This window comes from Falco biarmicus, chromosome 5 (genome assembly GCF_023638135.1).
Source record: "Falco biarmicus isolate bFalBia1 chromosome 5, bFalBia1.pri, whole genome shotgun sequence".
Classification (NCBI taxonomy): Eukaryota; Metazoa; Chordata; class Aves; order Falconiformes; family Falconidae; genus Falco; species Falco biarmicus.
The window spans coordinates 49,844,516-49,861,722 of NC_079292.1; the positions used below are offsets into that span (position 1 = coordinate 49,844,516).

General features: G+C 43.8%; 1 protein-coding gene across 7 annotated transcripts in view; it reads left to right on the top strand.

The window, feature by feature from the left end:
• Positions 1-16,696, top strand: part of POC1B (POC1 centriolar protein B) — a 71,855-nt gene extending 55,159 nt beyond the window's left edge. The window contains exons 11-13 of one of the 7 annotated variants that reach the window (XR_008821976.1): positions 9,588-10,017; positions 10,111-10,171; positions 12,819-16,696. Coding sequence is in view for 2 of the 7 variants with exons in the window: in XM_056339502.1 (XP_056195477.1) it covers positions 9,588-9,659 (72 nt within the window). In the remaining 5 variants the exon portion in view is untranslated. Of the gene's footprint in view, positions 1-9,587 lie in introns of all 7 variants that reach the window. The other 6 variants (XR_008821973.1, XR_008821975.1, XR_008821972.1 and 3 more) reach the window with 6 other exon arrangements.
• Positions 16,697-17,207: the final 511 nt, after the last annotated feature.

The window sequence follows — 17,207 nt, forward strand, 5'->3', positions numbered from 1 at the left end:
ACTAGTCCTTCTTCCTTTTCAGTACCTATTATCTGGAGCATTTACTACTTAATCCAGTTTATTCCTCTGCTGTTTGTGAATCTGGTGAAGTGACGTAACATTTCCAAGATTAAGATACGTTCCTGTCACTCTTTCAGGTGGTCTGTTGACCAACATGCATGGCTCTTGGGATGCCTGTATAACTAGAGAACATGATGGAGGTATTTTCCTCAAGCTGTTATGGCTCTCCTGAAACATATCCAGATAATGTGATCTTTCTTTTAAAGGAGCATTGATGTGGGATAGTTATCTCATTCTCTTGATCTGTATAATTTCAAATAAAGCTATAGAATAGAAAAACTTCCTTTAAAAGCACGTGAAGAGGCTGGTTAAACTATCTGAAGCCTTTAGGGTTTGTGTTCTGGTAAATAAATGGTGACTTGACTAATTTGAATTACCTTATAGAGTTAGAGGAAAATGACTGCTGTTTAGCCTTAGTTGTGCTTCTGCGCCACGTGAAAAAATAATTGCATGGGTCTTATTAAATTATTATGAAAAGTATATCTGTATTGCAGATGGCAGTGAAATACTGAAAATCACCCATGCTTGTTTTAAACAAGCTGAACCGTGTACCTCATACAGTCCTGCTTTCTTCAAGCTAAGTTATCCCTCTGACAGCAAAATGTAAATAGGCCACCCTGCTGGAGAAAGGCTGCTTCCAGCATCCAGGCCAGCTACTGCAAAAATGGCTCAATTACTTGTTAATAATAATAAAAAAATAACTCTAATGTCTCAATGACGTGCAATAGATCCCTGAGGTTTGTTGGGGAGAGGGAGAAGGCAGCAGCAGGAATAACCTCTCCTGCCAGTATCACTGGGGGACTGTCTCTGGAGGAACCCAACTTCAAATTTCTGATGTGTCAAAGTGTTACGCGGTAGCTCAGCAATTCATTTTATGTGATTCTGCAGACATTTTGAAACAAAAATGCTCTTACAAATTGAAAGAAATGCTGCCAGTTACTCCTGTGTCTTAAATTTTATTTGTAACTCTCATCAAAGTTTAGTGGAATTTCAATGGAATTTTTATCTTGGGTAATACATAAAGCACAATGTTGAGGCAATAAAGGTATTTTTCTCAGTTTTTCATTTTGGATGGCAATACGCACTTCCTTTGGGAGCATGTTTAGAGGTTCCTAATTATCACCCAATTGTAGACACCGAATGGCTAAATGTTGCAATGTTGGATCTTAAGGCATTTTACTTTTTCTTTTGATCTGAACATAGAGGTTTTCAAATACTAGGGACAGTTTATGCCAATAGTCCATTATGCTCTATGGACCAGCCTGACAACCTAAACTCGGTTCTGGGTTTTCTCTTTTTTATTTTTTGGAGGTTGGGTGTTTTTGGTGTGTGTTTTGGGGGTTTTTTTTTGGTTTTTTTTTTTAAACACTCATTACATTCTCCAAAAATTTTCAGTATTTGCTTTTTACTACTGTTGAAACATTTTTTATAAACTTACGGTTTTGGAAAATGTTCCTGGAGGCAAATGTATCTGAACAACTCCCTTGTCTTTGGGGGATTGTTGTTTCTTGTTTTTGCATGTGTAAGATAATAATTCATTATTTGGTTATCTTTATGGTGAGAAATATAAACCATAGTTTAAAATTTTTATTAAACTAATCTGATTGGAGAAATTGTGGTAGAATAGGTTCTCCTCGCCATTTTAGGATGAGCTGAACAGATCCCTGTAGCATGAGGGATTCAAGAAATGTAACTTCCTGCCTTTATTTATATTTATTTCCATAAATAAATATGCTGTACTATTTTTAGGCGAAACAGGGTTTTTTTCTTCCTATAAGTCTGTCATGGTTTAACACCAGCCAGCAACTAAGACCCATGCAGCTGCTTGCTCTCTCCCTCCGCCCCGCCCCCGGTGGAGTGAGGGAGAGAGACGGGTGAAAATGAGAAAACCTGTGGGCTGAGATAAAGGCAGTTTAACAGGTAAAGCAAAAGCCACGCATGCAAGCAAAGCAACAGAAGGAATTCACTTGCTACTTCCCATGGGCAGGCAGGTTCAGCCATCTCCGGGAGCTCAGGGCTCCAGCACACATAATGGTTACTCGGGAAGACAAATGCCATCACTCCAAACGTGTTGTGTGTCCCCCCTTCCTGCTTCTGTCCCCAGCTCTTTATTGCTGAGTGTGGTGTCATAACATCATATGTTATGGAATATCTCTTTGGTCAGCTGGGGCCAGCTTTCCTGGCTGTGCCCCCTCCCAGTTTCTGGTGCACCCCCAGCCACTCGCTGGCGGGGCGGTGGGAGAAGCAGGAGAGGCCGTGATGCTGCATAAGCACTGCTTAGCAGTGACAAAAACACCCCTGTATTATCAACACTGTTTTCAGCACAAATCCAAAATATCGCCCCTTGGTAGCTACTGTGAAGACAATTAACTCTATTCCAGCCAAAACCAGCACAAAGCCATTACAGTGTTGCTGAATTATTTTCATTGCCGTATCACAGTACAAGACCACTCCTGAGTTTTCTACTGAGCAACAGTAGCTGCAATGTGTATGTATTTCCAGGGACACAGCTTTATGTAACCTGTTTACCTTGTAAGACTTGTAAAAATCAAATTCTGTACTCTTTGCCCCAAACAATTAATGAATATGTATGTTCACATTGGGTCTAGGATCTGTTTTTGTCAGAATGCCCCCTCAGGGACTTTTGCATGCTTCAGATGCGTAACACAATTGAAGCCGTTTCTTTGTGAGAAAATAGGTTAATGACTTGCCAAAAGGCAGATGTTAATTGGAAAAAATGCATACAAGTCCTTTTCTTTATAATGTATATGGGTTGCACTTGTTATGACTTGCATCCAAGAACAGGTGCAATTTGAATTGACTCAGCTGAAGGGATGTGCTGAGTACACTCCTCATCAATTTCACCAGCAATTTTAAATCCAGCAGAAAAAAATGAGTTTCTAAAACTAGTCAGTGATTGACAAGCTGCATTTATTACCTGTTACAGAACATATTTATAACTTTGTATTGTAGTTAAACATCTTAATAACGTGAAAATAAGGTCTCTGATTATTTATTGGTATTAAAGAACTTTACTGATGAGCTTCACCTGAGACAAAATGTGTCATCCCTTTCAAAATACTTCTGTAAGAGAGCCAGCAGTTCCAGACAAGGTACCACCAGTGTATTTGTAAATGCAACTTAAAGTGGGAAAATTGCTTATTTTCACTCACATGTTTCCTGCCATGAAGCTACACAATCAGATTGAGGTCTTCACTTTGCCTCGCTTTGTTTTCCCTGTCTTTAAAAGCAAAAATGAATAAAACAAGTGGAAAAAAATATCTGGGAGTGTTAGGGTCAGAAGAGCTGCTGTTTGATAGTTTAGTAGTTTGATCCAAGGGTCTCTGGAAACTTCTAGGCTGCTCATATGAGTCTGCTGGAGCAGGAACTTCAGTTTGGATCCATGTGCCTAACGTAACCTCATCCTTCAAGTCACTCCCTCACCTGAGGAGGGCTGAATCTAAAAGTCAGGCGGCTGGCAAGCAGCGATGGTCTAGACCAGCACAGGAACATCTAGTTCAGGAATCCCCCAGGAGCTTTGGCATTAACAGGGTTACTGAGGCTGCTGGCAACTGGGCTCATGAGGTTTCCCCACACCTGCAACAGGGACCCGGACATCTGTGGGCTCAGTGCACTTGCAGAGGCAGGAGTGGGCTGAGAAGAAATGCTGAGGGTCTCAGTACCATCTAAATACAGGATTCTGCAGCTCAGAGTAGCAGTCAGGCTTGTGAGTCCCTTTATGGCCTCTGCCCTTACAGACCTGGATAAAACAGAGGGATCCAATTTGTCTTCAAAGCTGCTAAAGGGGAAGCAATTGCCGTAAGAGAAGACAGCCATTAGCTCTCTTTTTCATCCTTCTGTGCTTTGTATTGTAATGAAAAAGTACCTCTGTCTCAAGTTTTTTCTTCCTCCTATCCCCAGAGGAAATCCCTGCTCCTTTTAGAAAGATAAAATCTTAGGAGAAAGTAGCAGGAACTGACACTCTCTGTGCTAGAGTGTGTTGCTGAAGCCTTTTCTGGCCACAGCGGTGGAAGTCAAAGGCTTACAGTGCTTACTCCAAACCCTGTATTGAATGTCAATTCTTTCATAAGGTTCAGAAGATTTACAAGATTCATAAGTGAAGCATGTTTGCAGCAGTCTGCTGTTTATTGGGACTTTATGAACAAGTGTCCTAGAGACAGAAGTCTGGAAGGGTGAAAGCAGTAAAATCCTTTCTGATTTCTTTTAAGGAAGATTCAGGTGAGCCACGCACAAAGGATCCTGCTGCTTCATGCTACTTCCACATGTCAAAAAGAAACCTATAAGATGAATGGGCTTGGGTGCTGAGAAGGACAGAATGCTCCTGTCAGCAGTTCTTCCTCATGAGAGCACATCGTACATTTTTTAATCATTCTTTTTATTAATATTCTCACCCTATGATACATGATGGGAGCACAGGACCCAGGATGTTTGCTAGAGCCTAAAAAGAGCAACTTGAAAGAGAAAGATGAGATGGTTGGCGATGGTTTCTGTCTATGTCCAAGTTCTGCACTGATTACTGGGGGTGTTCTGTTAAAATTACATGATGCTACACCGAAAAATTGATCTTGCGAAAAAGCAGAGCTTAGCTCTTAAATTATGAGACTTGAAAATTCTTGTACTTCACAAGACCAGCTTTCACTTCAAGGAAATTTTATAAATGTAATAAGATGCCATTAACTTTTCAGTTAAGCAGTGAGTGTAATCAGGCAAAGCATAGTAGATTATAATATTTGATTGTACGTAACCATACTGAGTGGTTTCGGTCTGTGCTGATGTCTCTCTACAGCTTCATTGCTGAAACACTGCGAGCTTTTGTGCAGCTTCTGCAATTTATTCAGTATAGACCTAGCCTATAAATAGCTGCATTATTGAAAGACTGTGAGAGGTTCATTAGAGAAGTTGCGATAGCCTCATTCGAGCCAGGGCTGATATAGTACCACTCCAAGTTACCAAGGAGTTTTCAGCATGTGGGTAACACTGCACATGAAGCTGGGCTTTTGGCCATGCGACAGAGTAGATGCCCCTGCAGTCATCCCCTCGATAACCCCAGCTGCATACTCTCACAAAGTACACTGCACTTCTTGCTGGCTCTGGGCACAGGGATTTCATTTCAGAAAAAAAAAAAAGCTCGTGGGCACGCCAGTCTTGTCGCAGCCCAGAGCCAGGATGCAGCCAGGGCGTGTGCTGGGGGCTGGGGCCGCGGGACATCCTGCCCAAGGTACCTACCCACCGCTGCAGACACAGCCAGGGACATTAGTCATCTTAAAATCACACACAGGCACAAGTACTTGCTGACTCAATAGGAAGTTGCTGCCTGAACTCAGTGGGACTTCTCACATGATTGAAGTTACATGCTGAAAATGTCTTATCTTGCACACTGTATTCACATAACCAGGGGGCAAAGAAACAAAATTTTAAAAGCAGCTGATGGCTGTTTTCTTTCAAAGGTACCTGGAAAACAAATATAGCCATTATAACTTGAGCTTCTGGTTAGTTTAAATGGGTGCTTTGCTATTTATTTCACAGATGTCTGAACTAGAACCTCCCACTTCTGGCTCTGGCACTTAGGAAAATCAAGAGTATTTGGGACCAAGTTCCCAGGTTGTACACAGACGTTACCCTATAGCCTTTTGGGTACTCCTTTGGAAGAGAAGCTAGAATGAGAAAGGTTTCCAGTATCCTTCAAAACCATTAAAGAGGAAATATCCCTCATTTTTTTCTGTTTTTCTTTTGTAAAGAAAAATGTTCTTAGCTATTCTGAGTTGTGTATGTGTTTTCCACATTTCTCTCTTAAGATGTTTGAGTCAGTAATTTCAAAGTGAGAGAGTTGTGCTCTTGTTACATAATCTGAGTATCGGGAGGGAATTATCCGTATTTTTCTGTCTAATGGATTTGGGAGGAACAGGGAGGAATACAAAACTAACAGTCTGTAATATCTGAAAAATGCTATTCAGTATGAAAAAATGATGGATACAATAAAATCGCTCTGTCCTCGCCCAGCATCTTACCAGTACTTTTACATTTGTGTACATTGTAAGGTAACAAAGCTGAACCTTCAGCACTTGCTGAAAAAAAACAGACTGAAATGCCTGAGGTCTCATTTTTAAGATTTGGCCCATGTAAGGAGTCACTTAAAAAACTATATATGATGTAGCCCATTAATGTTAGCTATGACACACCCAGTTCCTCTCTTCCCTTTTTTTATTATCTGAGGAACGATTATGCCACAAGAAACACTGGCTGGGAGGTTTCCAACAGCACAGGTTTTTGTCAGAGAATGCTGATTTGTTGTAAGCAGAATGTTTCGCAGCAGCATCTCTGTTTGGATGAACTTCCGATGAAACACAGGCAGGTTTCCATCACAAGCCCGCCTGATTTCCTGCCAGCTTGCCTGGCAGATCTCCAGGCTCCACAGCTCCCGGACAGCTCTGGACTGAACCTGTGATTCTTCCTGACTTCTTTTCTTGATATTTTTTTCTTTCTTTTAATTAGAGGGAAAAGGTCTTGGGAGAAATACACATTGACTCTGCCTGGCTTTTTCTGGTTGTTCAGAATTAAGTACTTTGATAATAAGGAGCTTGCACAGCCCAGTCCGTTGGTTTGTTACATGGGAGACCCAGAGCATCCTGGGTCTCTTCTAGATCCTCTCTTCCAGACAAGCTGCTCAGGTTAAACTGCCTGGAAGCTAAAGCATTTTCATACCACATTGAGCTTCATTTCTGAGCATTTTCAGGAAACCTAGTGCCAATATTGGTCTCCTCCTCCCTATTTTCTAAGTGCCTAATTGCACTGTGGTTTCTCTGTACTAGCAGTGCCCTTCAGCTCTGTCTCTTTCACTCACTCCTCCCAGGCCAGTTTCTGGTACAGAGGCTGCATCAACCTCTCTAGCATCTTCTGGGCACTCATAGCTGCTGGAATCATGGAAGTGAGGTGGCTTCCTGGGACCTTAGGCACAGAGATACACTTTAAAAAATCTGCCTCAGTGGCCAGCTGCTTGTGCCTTGAATGCTGCTTCCTGGTTTATCTGCTCCATCTTCCCTTGGTGCCAGAGATATTTCTCTGCACGTCAGTCTGAATCAGCTGCGGGGTGCCAGTTGTTTCGTTTTTTTCTCTTTAAATGTGGGGTTATCTGAGGGCAGGACCATGTACAGGCGTGTGCCCAGGGTCCTGGAGGCTCAATAGATGAAGCAAGGTCGGGAAGGCAGATAACTTCTTTCACCTCAGGGCTCATGCTGTGGGCAGCAGCTTTATCTGCCTCTGTACTCCAGGCTCTCATATACGATTCTTTCCTTCAGCCCTCAGTTTCATCAGTATGTTAATTGTGTCTGTGTACTTGGGTCAACTTGGCTTTGAAAAGCATGTGACTGAGAAGAAGCATTTGGCCAACATTGAGAAGACCTGGAGATTTAAACTCTGGATTTTATTTGGTCTTGGTGTTACCAAACAATAGCTGTAAGCATCATCTTAATATTCTCTTTAAGCATTAGAGTATCTTGGTTTTTCCATACCTCTCAGTTTTAATATTTTCTCAGTCAGGAAAACCATTACATCTGAAAGTGGATTGTCCAAGAGGCTCGTGCAACCAGCAGGATTAGACTGTATTGCTGTCACAGCATGGCCAGGAGCTATAGAAAGAATGGGGAAAGAAAGGGTTGTGCCCCAGTATAATTTCCTAGGCAGTGCTGTAAGCCCTGCCAGACCCTGAAACCTCCAAGAATAAGAAGGGGGGTTCAGGTTTTAGGGGAGTGAGTGGAAAAGGCAATGCCAGCAGAAGCTGAATGCGGGCAGAGAGAGAGAGAGAGATAGGGAGCAGACAAATATGAACCCCATTCTGCCTAAGTCCAGCCTCTGATAATTAGGTTGAACAGCTTTCCCAAACGTACCCACAATCTCTGACTCCTTCTGCATTCATTGTTTGTCCCACCTATATTGTCCATCCTGCTGTAGCCCATCAGTTCTTTCCTTATCTCTTCCTCTCTATGTTTTCACCCTTACTTCTCTCCCATCCTTTTCCTCTGAAAAAATATTTTGCAGCCTACAATTAGTGCACTTGGCTGAAGTCTTGTTGGGCATATCAGGAAGTATTCTAGATCACACATGGGTGGAGTTTCCCAAAAGCATCAATTTTGTATTAATGTTGTATATATAAACAATGGGCCTGCCAAACCCTGAGCAGTGTGAGGCAACCTCAGAATGCTGTGCCTCCTCACAGATTTCTGTCGTGGCTTACCTCACACAACAGAGACTCCATGGCCTCCACAGTCACACAGGAAAAAGTGACCATGGGCATAACCTCAGCATACACCAGGAGGAATCTGCCTCCTGTTCGCTCGTTTCTTCTGAGCAGTCTGAAGCATCAGTTCCAGTACTGTTCAGTAGATGCCTGTCCAAGTGGCCATTAAGAAGTCGTGATGGGTAACACAGAAGTGCAGACATATTTTCAAGCTTGTGCGTGAATTACTAAGCTCATTTCTGCCAGCTGTTGGGGGATAACGAGCTGTATAATAATTACATTGTTTGTAGCAGCTATGGGATCAAGTTTGAATCAGTACAGTGTCTGCAAGAGGATTTGAAGTAAATATTACAGTTCATACAGCACTAATATGGCTCGACATACAGACTCACTTAGCCGATTTGGGAGCCCTGACTCTTGGTTAGGAAAGTGGTGGGCAAGAGCCCTTATAATTATTTCAACCACAGACCAGGAGTGCCACAAATAACCCTCATTTACTGCATTTCTCTTCGTAAGAGGCCATTCCCACAAATTTCCCAATGTTTGAATGAGATTTTCCATGCTAGGTATCCTTTTCAGGATTAAATTATCTAGAAACTTTCAGCCTTTTTGAAGAAGGAGTTAATATGTGATCCTGTCTTTGGATCTTCCCTGGAGGCCTTCTGTCATCAGAAAGCATATGGACAGCTGATGGGAGCAAACTGGTGTAGGAGACATTCCTTCTGAGGGCACAGGCAGGCAGCTCACTGGAAGCTGTCAGAGAACGACCCAGGCCAGACAAAATGTAGATACAGTGGGACCAAGACTAGCTCAGCATGAAGACTAAGACTGGGGAAAGGAGGCAGAAGATCCGAAAACTGCAAGGGTGGATGGGGACAGTATGAGACACTGAGGAGTTTGAAGCAGGACTAAGGAGATTTGTAGTGTTGGCAGAAGTCAGGCTTGGGGCAACAGGAAGAAGTGGCCCTGGTCCATTAGACCCCGTTTCCTACCAGTCTGCAGAGCAGACCTTTGCTTAACTAAACATCTACTGAGCCACTTGCTTGGTGTCTTCCTCAGCTGCGCACCTTCCTGTGGCACGAGTGAGCACAGCAGATAACACCCTGCTCCTGCCATTGGTTGCCCCACCTACTCAAGAGGCAAAGGTCAAGGTGTGAACCTAAAAGCATGAAGAAAATGCATGCAGAGAAAACTGTCTGGTATTGTATGTTAAAATCATTTTACTAAGGCAGCTCTTGAGAACTGAATTTTATCTCTGCATCTGTATCATCAGCCTGGCAGCTGTACTCTGTGTGGGAAGCAGTGGGATGGAGATCTGAAAAGGCTGGCAAGGAGGAGGATGTAAAACCCAAAACCTGGAGACTGCGAAGTTACAAGCAAGTGTTTTGAATTCTTGGTTGAGAACTGAAAGATGGTACAAGCGAGAAAACAAGAGAGTCTGAAGGAAGAGACAGTGCAAAGCAACGCTGTGATCAGATGTCCAGTCAATAAGTTTAATGTCAGTAGGAAGATGGAGAGAGGAGGCCCTTTAGAGGGATGTAATTAGTTCTGTATTAGAACTGTGAAAAGTAGAAATGTGAAAAGCTGCAAATGAGGTTGCCTGATATCCTGCCTGAGAAAAGTGTTCTGCTATCTATCTGACCATGGTTTTATGAACCACAGACCATGTTTATTTGTTGCTCTTCCTATTTGATTTTATGATGGTGAGTGCATCCTTTTGCATTTTTTAAAATCAATTTGATGCTTGCAGATTGATTTGCCACACTAACATTCTCTCCCTCTCTCGATCTGTTCAGCCTCTAACGAACATCCCACACAGTCTTCCTCTCATGTGTTCATGACCTCGCTGACTCCAAGGTATTTTCCAGCCTCCCAAGTACCCTGCAGCATTTTCCCCGTCTCCTACTTGCCAGTGGCACTGAGTAGGTATCACCTTGGCGGCCGTGCCTGCAACTCTGTGCCTGTTGAAGGGAGAAGGAGCCGCTCACCTGCTAGATGTTTCCCCACATGTATTCCTCAAGTGAGGGAAGCTGTGTGCCTGGGAAAGGCAGCAAGTTAAGCATAGTGTCATCAGGGAGCCTAAAAGATTTGATTTCCTACAAAGCCCAGCTCTGCCACTGAGAGTGCTTTACCTCAAGCCATGTCTGCTGCTTCCCAGTTTGCTTTCTCCTGAAGTCCCTGGCATGGTGTACAATGCCTGGCTGTATGGCAAGAGGAGACAAGTCTTGCTTCGGAGTATATGGTGAGGGTTTGGGGCAGCAGCCTCAGGTAGATGCAGGGGCAAAGAAAAAGGAAACCTGCTCAGTGAACTAGAAATTCCCACACTCTGTTGTCAAACATGCTTGTTCACTGGTGTGGAAAAGGGAACCTGAGGAGAAGACAAATGAATTTGAATGCATTTTAATTGGGATTACGGGCATATGGTGTGGTGCCATTTGTTTTCCTCTTCCTGCTCTGTAGTGGGGCTCTAATACCTTCACACATTTGCCTTTATTTGTCATGTCAAAAGGGGAGACAGCAAGCAGCTTTTTCCTCCTCCCTCTTTGGGGGCCATGCTAAAAGCTCTCACTTCACCCTGAACTTTGTCAAAGGAACAATCATGATTTTTAGAAAAAGTGCAGCCAGATTGCAAAAGCAGATTAAACAGCTCTGACTTATTTTTATTAAACTTTTCAGCTGCTCCTTGGAGGACCTTTGCTATTTTCCAGCAGCAGGAAGGGATGGATTCAAGGGGAGAGCAGGGACGTGATGTCCACAGTACCACAAGCACACGATTCACCAGCAGCTGGATAGCTATCTTTTATAGTTATGATAGCATATTTAGTGTTTAGTAAAAAGCTACTTAGGGAGCTGTTTCCCTTGTTGTACAGCAGTTTGTAAGCTGTAAGATTCAGACATAAGCCTTTAATTATGCCTAGCATCTCCGCAAAAAGCAATTTCAGTTCTCTCCCCTGCCTCATGCAGCATCTTGGGATGCTCTGCATTTGAATGTGAACAAGCTATTGTTTAACATGGCTTTAAATCATTACAGAAATGTTCTGTAGCATCCACTGGGAAAGCCTGCTCCCATCTGCCCTGTGCATTTCTCACAGTCTCTTTGGGAACCAGGGCCAGTAATCACAGAAGTTTTGTTTAAAGGTTAAGCACAGAGTAGCATTATCTTCACACACTGTGCAAGCTAACAACAGGTGAAGGTGTCGCTCAGAAACATTTATAGAGGAATGCAAAGATTAAGATTAAACATCTTTCCCGGTCTTCACATAAGCATCTTTCCATTTATTTTCCAAATGTGTATATGACACATTATAAGACTTGCAGGGGACTTAGAAGCTAGTGCCCACTTAAAATAAAATGTCTCTAGCACAGCTGAAGCCAGTCTTTTGCCTCTCTCGACACAAGCCCTCTGTGGTAGACTTCGGTCAGCTCAGCACCATGGCATCCCAGCCTTACCCTAACTCTAAGTCTGTAGCTCCTGAATAAAAGTTGAGAGGTTTTTTTTCTTCTGAGAAATGTGTATGTTTTATTATGGCTTAGACTTGCAGAAAAAGCATGAAACATTGCCTAATGTTATTCAGTATGTCCTATATTTGATGCTCCTTTTGTCCCAGAGTTTCTGTTTCAAATAATGATGAAAAAAGTTCTATTAAATTTACATCAAAGGAAAGTTGGGGAAGCAGAAACATGAATAACAAACACATGCATAATATGATTCTGAACAAAGAAGCCTGTGCTGTCAGTGTGGCGATAGGCCGCGTGGGAACACATGTATGTCATTGCAGCATATTGCAAACACATGTGGGGGTCATCCAGATATGTTTGGGGGCAGCTGAGATCCCTGTTTGAAGGTAAATTTGATAGACTCTGGTTTGCACTCTGGCAATGACCGCACTTTACATCTTTATAGAGTGGTTACCACAATCCTGTATGTGTTATCCCGCACAGGCTTCCACATACAGATGTGCCAAAGGAAGAGTGTAAAGAATATGTAAATAGCCAGTGTAAAGATTCACTGAAAAAGAAATCACAGATGAAAATGACATTCTGAAAGTAGTTCACACACATCTTTAAAATGAATGGGAAAAAAAAAAAATCATTAAATTGTAATGAATTTCACCCACCCAGACAGAGCTCCAAAACAGTTCAGCACTTTTACTTCTGCAGCAGCTTGCAATTTTACCGTCTGTTCCAGTGAAATGCAGAGCATGCCAAGGGGCCATGGCTCTGCATGGAAGTGAGGATGTGTTCGCCCAGAGCAACTGAAAGGCCCTGGATTCAGGTTCTTAGTTCAGAGCTCTTCCACAGGAGCTGAGGACATGCTAGTATTTTACAAAGGAGATTCTGACTGTTTGTTCTGGAAGTGATTTAGCATTTTATACTTACGCAGAAATAGGTATGCTTGATGTTTGCTAGTAATACTGTTTTGGTTGGTTTCATCAGGTATTTGGAATCTTGACCAGACACTGTCTATGACTGTGAACACATTTCTGTTTTCCTTTACTAGCAGCTCTGGCCCCTGTTCTGCGTTGTGTCACGCCCAAACTGAGGCAGCACCCCACTGACTGCCTGTTCTTTATCTGATTTTTCTGAATGTTCAGCACCCATAACATTGCAGCAGACTTTCAGAAGCGGACAGCCATCAGCTATGGTAATTACAGTTGGGGTCAAGTTCTCAAAAGCACTTGGCATACTGCCCCAAGTCTGGTCCCAGGCACAGATACATACTGCTTTCCTGTAGGAATCGCAGCTCTGATTCTGGGAGTCACCCAATTCTGTGCCCCACAGAGGAGTCCTGGCTGGGAGGTGGGTGGTCAGGATGAAGGTGGCAGGTAAATGCCTGTCACACGTGGTGATGCTGGCTTGTGATGCTTGCAGTGCCAAAGAAGGAGAGAAAAAATGACAATTCAGCTATTACAAAATGATAGTTATGAACAGGAGGAATCCATAAATACAATATGCATTTTATGCTAATAAATTCAGGTGGCTGACCCACTGCATGCAGGGATTGATGTGAAAATAGCCACTTAAGTTTTGGCACACTATAGCTGAAAATACTAGAGCAGGTCTTTAAACCTTGGGCCCCTACATTACTTTTAATGGATCTCCAAAAGGTACCTAAGGAAATCCAAGATTTATATTTGTTATGCTAGGATCTTAAATTTCTATCTACATTATCACTGAAAGATGCTTAGAGCTGCACAAATTCAAAACAGTTGAAAAAAACCCACTGGAATAGAATTACAATCAAACTTAAAATAGTTGTATTCAAGACAGTAACCACTAAAGTCAGTTGTAGCAGTAGGCTTCTTGAATTTCTGCCTCAGCAAAGGCAGAGCCAAGGGTGAAATAAGATGGATGAGACCACTGAACGTAGGATTAGAGTTATCCAAGTGCCTGCTGGCTCTTCCAATTGACCCTTGAAAACTATCCTACCTGTTCTTGGAGCAGAGTAAATGAAGGCAGTTTACCAGTTTTTAGACTAATCCAAACAAATGTTAAAGAGACAAACAAACAAGGGACAAACAAACAAAGGAAAAGTCCCCAAGCCAAAACCAAACAAGAAACCAAAGACCCTTGCCAGTCCCTGGAGGTAGGCAAGGTCACTGCCTGGGATTGCTCTTGCGACTCACAGGCAGGCAAAGCTGCTCCAGCTCAGACATGACGCAGGAAGCCATGACAACATGGTGATGCGACGCTGCTGGCACATGGGGCTTGGCTTGAGGATGAGCTCTCACTCCCCAGCCGTATCCCAGTGCCCTGCTAGCACAGCTCAGACTGCCATCCCCCAGCCTTACAGTGAGTAAAAGTGCTCACAGTGTGCCTGAATGCTTGTACAATGTCCCACCACATGCACAGACAGTTGCTGAAGCCCTGCCCTGCCAAGGTCGGTGGGAATTTTTGTTATTGACTTTTGTGCAGGCAGGATTTCCCCCATGGACACACACCTCCTCCCGGATGCATGGGCATGTGAGTGTGTGTGTATATGTATATGCTTTACAGTACTAAGTACTTACAGGAAGGCATCTTCTCTCTTCAAATGTTTTTCCTCAACTTTGTATTGCGTGAAGTCAGACCCTCGCTGTCACAGCGGCAGTTTCTCACAGCTTAATGGAGTTAAAGAGCCCTTCTTGCTCCTGACTGCTGCAATAACAATCAGGCTGGGAGGAAGGGGAAATGAGCAGTGCAGCACACGCTGTACCTTCCAGCCACCAGCTATTGTTAAGAGCACGTTGCTCCAGACAGAGTGGCAGCAAGGCATGGGGTGGGAAACAGGTGTAACCTGCCAGGAACACCACTCTAGCAAAGTCAGTTTTTAATTCAGAGGAGTACCCCTACTTCTCAGCTGCCTCTTCCCACCAAATTGAAACAGGTTGTACACTCCTGTTGCTCAGCACTTGAAAGCATAACAAACGCCTTTACAGCAAACCAAGAGCTCATTTTCTTATGCCAGCACTTTGGTCATTCATCTACAAAGTCACTAATCTTTTTTTCTTCAACTCCCTATCACAGCATAGCATTTCACATGCAACAGTTTGCTCTCAGGTGGTACGTTTCCATGTGCTTTGCTATAGTTTGGGTTCTTTACAAAAGATTCTGCAATCTCTCCTCCTTGCTTGCCCTGTTTGTCCAGCTTGGGTTTCTTCTACTCTCTTCAGAAAGTCCCACCAGCAAAAGCTGCCTAGGCTGTGGTAGCACCCATGGAGTACTTTGCTCAAGCTATGTCTACACAGGTGTATAGCCTGGCACTACTGGCCGGGTTTGGACTGCTGCTGGGTGGCCCAAGCCCAGTCCAGTTACCTCACCCCCTAAATTCAACTGCGGTGTGTTGTTGAAGACTGGCTGCCCTTGCTGAGTTCCTGCGCTGTTCTCAGACACCCTCTAGGATGGTTTATAAACATCAGCATGGCGGTCCTTGCCAGAGTGCATGAAGCCAACAACCCACATGTTCAAACCTCTTCTTTGTTTTAGTGCAGGAGTTACTGTCCTGCAGTGCAATATTAAAGCCTGTTTGTGGTCAGGTTTAGTTCACTGTAGATCTGCAGCCTTCATTGATGCCTGGTTTTCAGGTACCTGCCTCTGCTGAGCACTCACACATTGTGCAATGCAATATAAATGAGCATGTTCAGCCCAGCTGCCACACCATAAACAAGCATGATGAAAGAACATCACATCTATGCCTGCTACTACCCATCAGGGCATTATCTCTGCTCCTTTTCCTCCACTGAGGCCTGCAGATGAAGTACAGCCTTGTATACACCCCACTCGTGAAATGCCTTCCCTGGCTGGCTGTTCCCTGTCTAGGATTATCCACCAGCTGGGACTATCCACCAGCTGTAGGACACAGCTGCTTGGCAAGGGAGTCAGTGGACCATGAGAAGGTCTGGCATCTTCTATCCCTTACTAAGCATTTTCTCCACTTGTCCCTTATCTTTCTTTTCTGCTTATAGTTACTGGTTCTTTTTTACCACGGGATCATTTTGGGGAAAGAGAATCCACCCCCGCCTCCTCTTCCTCCTCATGCAGCAGCTCTAGACTGCTCTTGGTGGACTCTGCTTGGTTTCTTCAGGAGATAGCTCAACAACTTGCCAAAGCCCCACATATCTCCCCCAGCAGCTTGTCTCTGTCTTCCTCCCCTTCCGCAGCTGCTCTTGCAACACGCACGGGTGATACTGCCCTGTTTCTGGTAGCTTGGCTTATTTGGCTCAGCTGGAATGATGCTGAAAAACAATGGGAAAAAACCCTCAGAAAGGCTTTCCCCCAAGGAAAATTCTCCTCTTTAAATAGCCCCTTGGCATTTGCAAGGAAAAATACGATTTTTATCTCATGAACATGATTCCCCAGTCATCTGCACTTCTGGGCTCTGTAGCTATTTTATGTTCGTCCCCAATATATGCAATTTAACCTGGAGTTATGATGTATAGACTCAGACTACGAGAAAAGGACTAGAGACTCTGTGTTAGTGATCAAGTTTGGCTTTATTTCACTCAGCAGTGACACTGGACAACGACAACTTACAAGCAATTTTGGACTGAACAAGATACATCTGTCCCTGTGCTGCAGTGGAGACACATCTGTCTGCGCCCCCAAGAGCTGTCGTTGTCTCCTCATCTATCACTTCCCACTTGTGGCATCACTTCATCTAGTCAACAGTAACTCACTGTCTGCACTGCCAAGAAACTTTGAAAATGTTCTGCATTTCATACCAGGAAAGGCCATAGGTGCACTTTGCATGTCAAATGCCTCAGAAAATGGTTCTGTGCTGCTGCAAACTCATCCAAAGTATATGTGGATACAGTTCTATGTTGCTGTTTTTTGTTTTGCTGTGTTGTTTTTGAGTACTGGTATAATGTACCCTAATAAATCTTCTTACATTTTGCTTTGTACCTTTCAGCATTGCATGACTTATGTCTGATTAAGGAATGAAGATGGGAAGGGTAAGGAGCCATCCCCATGTGGGGCTGAGCTGGCACAACCCAGGCCACACCATGTAAACTCAGCGATGTGAAGTCCAATCTCCCCTGTACTGTAAGTGCCCTTGTAGGAGTAATGAACTCGCCTACTTCTTACAGAAGTATAATGATGCCAGATGGTCTCCCCAAGTATGTTTCTATCTCAGTGTCTGGGCGGCTGAGCTGTCTGGGGGACAAACAGTGCCATCAGGATGATGGCTGAAACCACCCAGGATTCCTGGCTCAGGGGAAGCACCATGCAGGCATGTCTATACTGCTTCCAGGGGCAGATGAGGCAAGAAGCAGGACGGCTGTGTCCCCACTGCGCTAAACCCAAACCCATCATTTCTACACAGAGCTGGCTGGGATGCAAGTGCACCACCTCCCAACATGGAAAAGTGGCTGGGATGTGGGGCAGAGACCCGGGCTGTCTCCAGTGGGGCACT